General features: G+C 36.4%; 1 protein-coding gene across 1 annotated transcript in view; it reads right to left on the reverse strand.

Moving 5' to 3' along the window:
* Positions 1 to 8,960, reverse strand: part of LOC107656093 (glutamate receptor ionotropic, NMDA 3B-like) — an 84,510-nt gene that overhangs the window by 3,329 nt on the left and 72,221 nt on the right. Inside the window, exons 6-7 of the mRNA XM_016443787.1 lie at positions 4,943 to 5,094; positions 444 to 608 (exon numbers count right to left, since the gene is read on the reverse strand). Coding sequence (XP_016299273.1) covers positions 444 to 608; positions 4,943 to 5,094 — 317 coding nt within the window. The remainder of the gene's footprint in view (positions 1 to 443; positions 609 to 4,942; positions 5,095 to 8,960) is intronic.

The following is an 8,960-nucleotide window of genomic DNA, read 5'->3' on the forward strand; positions in this document are numbered from 1 at the left end:
TGTGTGTACTGGTTTATATATCCTGGTGGGGACTTAAACCTGACTACACACAGACTCATGGGGACTCGTGTCATGGTGGGGACCTAAATTGTGGTCCCCACGGGTACAAAAGCTTATAAATCATACAGAATTCAGTTTTTTGAAAATCTAAAAATGCAGAAAGTTTCCTGTGAGGGGTAGGTTTAGGGGTAGGGTTGGTGTAGGGCAATAGATATAGGGTCTGTACAGTAGAAAAACCATTACGCCTATGGAGAGTGTGTGTGTGTGTGTGTGTGTGTGTGTGTGTTAATGAAAATATAACGGCTTTTTTGGAACATAAAAGTCTAAATCTGACAGACGTGATCACCATTCACTTTCATTATGAAAAGGACATTCTACAAAACATCCCTTATTGTGTTAAATGGGAGAAACAAAGTCAAATGGGTGAGTAAAGCATGGCTCACCTGACTGGTGTGAAGCCAGTATTTGAACTTCTGTCTGCGGCGGATGTGTGGCAGAACCAGGCGATAGAAGGCGTGCTCGCCTGCCAGAGTGAGTAAGGCCCCGGTCACACCCACACACAGCAACACAAACAGCCCTGAGAAGTGACGAATGCCCATCTGCAGCGTCTGGACCGAGAGAGAACAAACACAGAAGAAATTAGACACTGCAGTGATAAGGACCGAAGCAGTGCGATGTGGTGTTTGTACACAGGAGGGCAGTACAATCCTGCTGACTGACATTAGATTAGCCTGAGAGAAGCCCATAGCCTTCCTGGTGTGTCTCTGATGGAGAAGGATTCCTACCAACTTGAACTAATTGACATTAAAAATCATCTTATTAAAAGCGAAGCAGGAGCCACATCAATATTAGATGGGGAGAGCTGATCTGTATGTACCTCTAGATAGCTAGAACTAAACCACAGACGCTAAAAAATCAATCAAATCAAAGAGCTCTACATAATAATGGTGCTTTTTTTAGCATAAATCTGTAGGTTTTTGGAAGTGTTTCACACTGCATTATATGATAAAAATGACTGTAAAGAAAATGTTGAAAGTTAAAGGTACAGTAAAGTGTGATTTATTTATTAATTAAGTTAGAAACAGTTGTATGTCCTGTGTTGACATACAGTGGGTACGGAAAGTATTCAGACCCCCTTAAATTTTTCACTCTTTGTTATATTGCAGCCATTTGCTAAAATCATTTAAGTTAATTTTTTTTCCTCATTAATGTACACACAGCACCCCATATTGACAGAAAAACACAGAATCGTTGACATTTTTGCAGATTTATTAAAAAAGAAAAACTGAAATATCACATGGTCCTAAGTATTCAGACCCTTTGCTCAGTATTTAGTAGAAGCACCCTTTTGATCTAATACAGCCATGAGTCTTTTTGGGAAAGATGCAACAAGTTTTTCACACCTGGATTTGGGGATCCTCTGCCATTCCTCCTCGCAGATAAATTTAAGGGGGTCTGAATACTTTCCGTACCCACTGTATTTCCTACATTTGGACAGACAGTGAAGAGCTCATCCCTTTTTTTTTTCTTCCTTTTTTTTTGCATGCAACATTAAAGATGGGACATTTTAGAAAGTATTTAATTGGAGAAAATCCTAAAACGGTTCAGGATGAGTCATCAAAATGTGTGGTTAATAATCCTGGGAAAAAAAGACTGTAAATCTTAAAAAAAATTATAATAATAATAAAATGTGTATATATTGGATGATAGACAATTTTAGAAGTAGAATAGCATATATACTACCCAAAATTATGGTAAGATTTTTACAAATGTTTTTGAAAGACAAGTCAAGATCTCTTATGCTGCATTTATTTGATCAAAATACAGTAAAAAAAACAAAACAGTAATATTGAGAAATATTATTATAATTTAACATAACTATTTGAACATATTGTAAAATGTAATTTATTCCTGTGATGCAAAACGGAATTTTCAGTATTATTACTCGTCTTCAGTGTCAAATGATCCTTCAGAAATCATTCTAATATGCTGATTTGCTGCTCAAGACACATTTCTATTATTATAGATGTTGAAAACAGATGCACTGCTAAATGATTTTTGTAGAAACCATGATAGATTCTTGATGAATAGCATTATGAATTCCTGGGTTTTTAAAAATAATTTCTATAGACTCAGAGTCAACTTTAAGTGAACCACCTGAAGGTTTATTTACCGGAAAAGTGTAAACCTGAAAAGACTCTGAGGCTCAAAACAACCTCTGTTGTTTGAGTTTTCTAAGCAGTTTGACATAGCAACAGTAGCTCAGCCAATAGAGTGAGTTGGGGGCGGAGCTATATGTTTGCGAACCAATAGAAAAAGGGGGAGTGTTTGTGGAAACCTTTTGAAAACAGTCACTAGTTCTGCACATTTGTTCGGTGCAGATGATGACCTGAGAATCTCTTAACAGAAACAGTGACTCCAGAAAAGAAAAAGAAAAAAAACATGAATAAACATCTAACTCTTTCATCTGTGTGTTTAGACCACAGGGCATGAGGCCTGTATCTTGGCGAAGAAACTTCTCAACTGCTGCACAACTCTTTTTCGGGTACCTTGTGTTCTCAAAACCATTGAGAGAGCAGGTGAAGCCAGGTGTCTTACACAGGTCACTGTGTATTTTACGGATCCACAAGCATGAATCCAATCCTGTAAATCGTTGTAAGGCTGCTGCGTACTGCCAAGTGGCATTCTGGGAAATAACACATCCTATTAGCTCTGTCTCAGACATGTTCACTTGTCGGATCGATTCAAAACCAAGTGTATCTTGCGTAGGTTTTAACCAGCTCACAATGCTTCGTCCTCATGTTCACGTCCTTCTGTGAGGCTCTGATGCCACAAGAGCGCCGAGATTTAAAATGGAAATGAGGAATAATCTTTTCTGCTCAGGCAATGGTAATTTTCCCCCCGAAATTAAGAGATGGAAAAAACACGCCCTGCTGCAAGCTTAAAGTGTTCGGAAGCACGGAGAAATCTGTGCCGTAGGAGAGAGGGATAGTTCGGCCGTTCTGGATGTCAGCCGATCAGCACGCTCCAAAAGTATAATTTACTCTGGAATCTTCTGAGGTTTCGAGCAGATCTAACGCACACCTCTGTCAGCACCGGAGATAATGACATGAGATAAGTTAGTGAAGGTACCGAGCCAAATCAATGTGTAAGAACTGAAGCCCCTCTAAAGCAAACATCACTTACTCATATCAGCCTGTCAGCTATAAAGGGGCTCTGTGGAAATGATAAACATTTGAGCTCTCTATTGGCGGTTTCATATGAAGAATGACAGGATGCTGTCACCGCTGAGATCTCAGGAGCTTTGTTTGATTGGATAAAACAGCGAGTAATTAATTAAAGAAAAATGTAATTTAGTAGTACATGACAGGCTGGAGATTTGGAGGTTTAATTGATTGGCACAAAGATTTTATGTTGGCGCTTTAAGAAGGACCCCATGAAATTAGGGTGACCACCTGCTCATTGCTCTGTTGTAGATGTGATTTTGCAGGACAGTGCAGGACAAGTGTGAAAGAGATACATTTAGTGCTATTATACTATGTAAATATTGATTTACATTAGTTGGAAAGCCTATCTGCCATTACGTTGGATGATAACGTTTTAAATCACCTATAAGTTATGTAAATGGTGACCGGTACTGTGATTTTGGTTTGAGTGATACTATATAATTTACTCTACAGGAGCTAATCAGTTTGCTAAGTAAAAGATGAACTAAGTAACAGGCTAGTAGGTAAAAATCATCTTGGGTAGCAACTAGTTTATGTTCTTTTGTTAGACTATGCAAACAATAAATGCCTTTACTGGGTTCAGTACATCTTGAACTTGTACTTTTTGATGGATCTGGCAGGTTTAATCAGGATGTTCTTATCCAGCATGTGTGATGAATGATTTTCTACTTGCTAGGTGGAATTAGTGGGAGGGACATTCTCATTCTAGAGAGCATCTGATTGGATAGAATTTAGACACGCCCATGAGTGCAAGATGTTGTCATCTAAATTTTTTGTCCATTTCCTAATAAGATTTTAAATATATATATATATACAGATTTGACTAAAAAAAGTGTTAAAAAAATTGCATACATACAATGACAGTGCACCTCTGCAATGATGAACATGTTTTACATTTCTGCTTCATTCGGCTGAACATAAATATTTAATTTACATTTCTTTATTTATTTGATAATTAGCTGTCTAATAAGTGGGATAATGTACAGTTATAAAATAAATATTTTTCTTAAAATGATGCATTATTTATTTGCTGTATCACTTAATAATCTTCATTTCCCAACAAAAAAAAAAATTTACAGATAAAGTAAGCATTTTTCTTTATATGTTATGCCTTATTTATTTGATGAACATGTTTCTGCTTCATTCAGCTGAACCTAAATATTTAATTTACATTTATTCATTTATTCAGTTAGCTGTCTAATAAGTAGGATAATGTACAGTTATAAAATAAACATTTTTCTTTATTAATTTTGCGGTATCACTTAATAATCATCATTTCCCAGCAATGTAAGTGGGATATAGTACAGTTATGTTATGTTAAATAAACATATTTTATACACGATGCCTTATCTATTCACTGTATCACTTAATACTCTTAATTTCCCAACAATATAATTGTAAACATTTAGGTGAAATCTAAATGTAACGTACAACCACAAAAATCAAATCAACACAAGCGCACAGCATTTCCATTTCCATGGCATGGAGAACACCATCAAACAGCTCAAACGTATGAGATCGAAAAGTGACACCGCCAACCATGAATTCATTACATGCTTCTAATCCGGTAAAAAGGATTGAACTGATATAGGAATTATGCAAATAAATATATTTTAATTTGTTAATGTTAAAACCAAATGATCCAGTTCTGTTTTGGGCCACCTCTGAAGATTTCTTGCACTATACACCACTGTTGATTTTTCTTTTGACTTCACCTCTGTAACTGCGAAGACTCTCTTTCCGCACGGCACCACCTTGTACCACTTGTCATGCAGCATGTCCATGTAGCCGTCTGACTTGTAACGGCTGATGAATTCAGATATGTTGGAGGTGAGCGGTGAGTTCTGGGGCAGTCCGATCCCGTAACCTGAAGGGGGGAACCCACTCAGTCAGTCCGATTCATCAAAACACCTCCAGAACAAACAGAATGTGCTACACAGCTTCATTAAACTGCCTGTCTCTGAACCACTAATAGAGTTTCGAACAATTTCTTTCAGTGTTTTAATAGAAACGATTGTTACGTTCCCACTCAGCTGAAATATTGGAGGGACGAGGGAAACAAATACATGACAAACAGCGAATCACCATTCTTAGAGGGCCAGTTCAGCCAAAAATGAAAATACTCTCTATTTACTCAACCCTCATGCTGTTAATAGTGCAATATTGTAACGGAGGCTTGTATTGTATATCTATTGTATTGTATGCCACTATATATGTTCATGTTTAATATTTCCTGCATGAAGAAATATATTTTGTGTTCAGTCAGTTACCTGTCATCAGTATACACACTCATTTTAATGATATCTTTTTTATCTCTTATCCTGCCCGAAAAAAACATAAACATTACAGATATCATCTGAAGTAACAATTAATTTACATACATATGTAGTAAAAACTAATCCTGTGTGACTGAAATGCTGAATCCGGTGATTTTAGGTCAAGGTTTTGGCTGTTTGGCTCAATGATGCCCTCTGTTGGTAGGGAGTAGTATTGTGGCCGCTCGAACTCTTCCGGTAGCTAAAAAATGACAATTTTAATTTTCAGGGAGCTATTTCTTTAAAGTGTGTGAGAGAATGGATATGTGACTTCAGAAACATAGATTAAAAAAAATGGACGTAGCTGTAGTGACAAGAGGGGTGTGTCACTCTGGGCCATCTCATAGGTGAGTTATGATGTGGGCGGGGCTTAAGAGTCCTATCATTCATATATCATTTCATAGACCTGTGTTCCCAGACAGGCATGAATCTTATTCAATCAGCACACATGTGGGAGACCAACTGACGCAGGAAATTGGACGACAGGCATATGATAATTAACATGGGCAGGAGTCCTGCACGAGCCCAGAGGAGTCTGATTTCACCGAACCTCAATTACTGTTTTAGCCCAGATTGCCAGTGGAGGGTCAGGCCTGGAAATGGAGAAATTATAGCTAGGACAAAATATAGGGAAGATCAACTATAAGGTGCAAATATAATACTTGGTCCAATCGGTGGGCTGTTTTTCCCTCCAGCTCTCTGCAGAAAATCTGTCACTCACTCACTAGCCCCACTGGCCCCTAAGTGGCAGACAGATCACAGATATTCAAATGCTGACATCTACGCATTTCATCAATGCCAAGCTGCAACATGTACACTACACACACAAACACTAATACAACTGTAGCTCTGCATTTTAGCCTAAAGCGCAGTCTTATATATTAAGCACTCATTAACAAACCATGTGCTGAAATAGCACTGCATTGTGTAATTAAATCTTATAGACTGAGCCTTTTTCACAATAGTCAGAGCTATATGGTGTGTTGCAATTAACCTCTTGTGAAAAAGAAGTGCACTGTGTTGCACTGAATGTGTACGTGTAGTGTGCTCAAAATATTAAATATAAAAAATTGTACTTGCTGATAATATAAGATTAATGAAATAAAAGGCCACCTAAGTGTATTTAAAGAGAGTAAACTTTTATTTCTTAACTCACTTACTGTGAGTACATTTTTAAAAAGTGCACTTTTAAATGTTAAATTGAAAGTTTTAAGATTTAAAAGTTAATTTTAAATCATTATGTATGACTAACATAAAAGCACATGTGCTTGTACAAGCACTTAATTATAATTTTAACTGTAGTGTGTTATTATTCGATATTACGTTTAAAGTTAATATATTTTAAATGTACTAAATTACAACTTCATCATTATAAACTTATACATGACAAACAAGTAAAATATTTTTCAGTTTTTCATAAATGCTTGTCAGTGCATTCGGCATACACTTTTACCATATATTAGTAACAGTGATCATGAAATTATACATAAAGAACTACTCAAGTCATACTTATGTGGGTCAAAAGCAAAAGTTCAGCTAACTGCATTTAACATAAATTTAAATTATAATACATGTTCATGTAATTGCAATTAACATCCAATTAATAAGTGTCCAAAAACATTACATTCCATTCACACTTTTATTCTTTTCAAGTATATTATTTCCATAATAAACACTTTTTTAAAGTATACTGAAGTGTACTTCTTTTTCACAAGGGACATTAGTTAGTTAATTTTACAGATTTGTATTTGTCTACATTTAATAATGATGAGAGTAATTAAACAAACAATGGAGAAGACCAATATAACCACTTAGGTTTGGTACGCAGTATACTAGTTTATTTCATAAATACCCCATTATCATTTTTTAAAAAGATGAATGTATCATTATTTAAAAGTGAAATAATGAGGTTTATTGCTTAGAACACAGCAATAATAATTATAGTGATAATAACAATAATATACTATCTAAAAGAAGTAAAACAGCAAAAAAAATAACTGAGATATGTTAAAATATCTTCAGTGCCTCTCTGCAGTCATAAATGCTGAGCAATTTTGTGAGTGTGACAAATAATTTTGCAGCATTTAAGGGCAGAACTGAAGGGCAAGACCTGTCTGTTAAATTACAGCTGATGCATGAGTCCATGCTTATTAATACATTAAAAAAACATACATAACAGACACAGAGGTATAATACGTGCTGAGGGGGAATGAACAGACATGAGACATGAGACAACAGGCATATGGTAATTAACACGACACGAGCGGGGCATGAGCTCAATTAGCCCTGCCGCCCAGCTCAGGGTTTGGCCTGGGAAATGAAAACATTCCAGACTGGACCACAATTATTTTCCCCAGCGCTCTCTCTTTCCTCCAGCACAGCTTTCAGTGCTGCCTTCAGGAAAGATCTGTGCTTCCTGTAGGCAGCTCAGGAAAACAGCCCAGGTTTGCATTTAAATTGGCTTCCCCACAAAAATGCATGACAGCAGGAGAGATCTCTGCCAAGTTGACTTCTTACTTTTTCTCCCCTTGTCAGTTGTGGATTTGTTAATACATTCTAAAAAAATGCAAATGTGAAGTTTGAATACTTCTAACCCATTTGTCTCTATTTTCTTCACTTTATTCCCTTCAAGCACAGTATCTACCTCCTGATGGCAGTCCAGATTTCTAATTACAGTCATTTTGGTCAGTGAATAACATAACACAGCAGTTTTCTCCACATCCAGGGAAGAATCATACAGTATTCTGACTGATCTTCCTCTAGCTTTGACATATATTTGATCAAATATAAATAGTTTCATATTTGCTATCCATTATAAAAATGATCCTTATATCTATCATTCAGATATCTATCATCATGGATGTAGCATCATGCAAAAGCTACATTTTCTATTACCAGAAATACTTTATTTGCAGGTATATTTGTCTTCTGTGATTCATTTCGCAGTGAATTTTCTATTTAAGAAAGTTGTCTTAAAGGGTTCATAGGATGCCCATTTTCCACAAGTTGATATGATTCTTTAGGGTCTTAATGAAAAGTCTGTAATATAATTTGGTTAAAATTTCTCAATGGTAGTGTAAAAAACACCTTTTTTTACCGTCAAAAACAGCTCTTTTCAGATCAAGCCGTTTTAGTAGCATTTTCCTTTAAATGTTAATGAGCTCTGCTGACCCCGCCCCTCTCTTCCGAGCTGCTCTCAGAGAGACGGTTTACTTTAACCACATTCATTGTGAAACTTGCTAATTAGCACATTATTAGGAAAGGCGATTTGCAAAGTTTCATTACAAAACATCACTTCTTCTGTAGATGAAGCTGAATCATGAATGATTTGCGCGAACAGAGACGCATTTATGTAGATCGGGGGCACATTCCCTTCAGAAACAATGTAATCCACTGCGAGTTCAGCGGCTCAGATGTC

This window comes from Sinocyclocheilus anshuiensis, unplaced genomic scaffold (genome assembly GCF_001515605.1).
Source record: "Sinocyclocheilus anshuiensis isolate Anshui unplaced genomic scaffold, SAMN03320099.WGS_v1.1 scaffold51, whole genome shotgun sequence".
Taxonomy (NCBI): Eukaryota; Metazoa; Chordata; class Actinopteri; order Cypriniformes; family Cyprinidae; genus Sinocyclocheilus; species Sinocyclocheilus anshuiensis.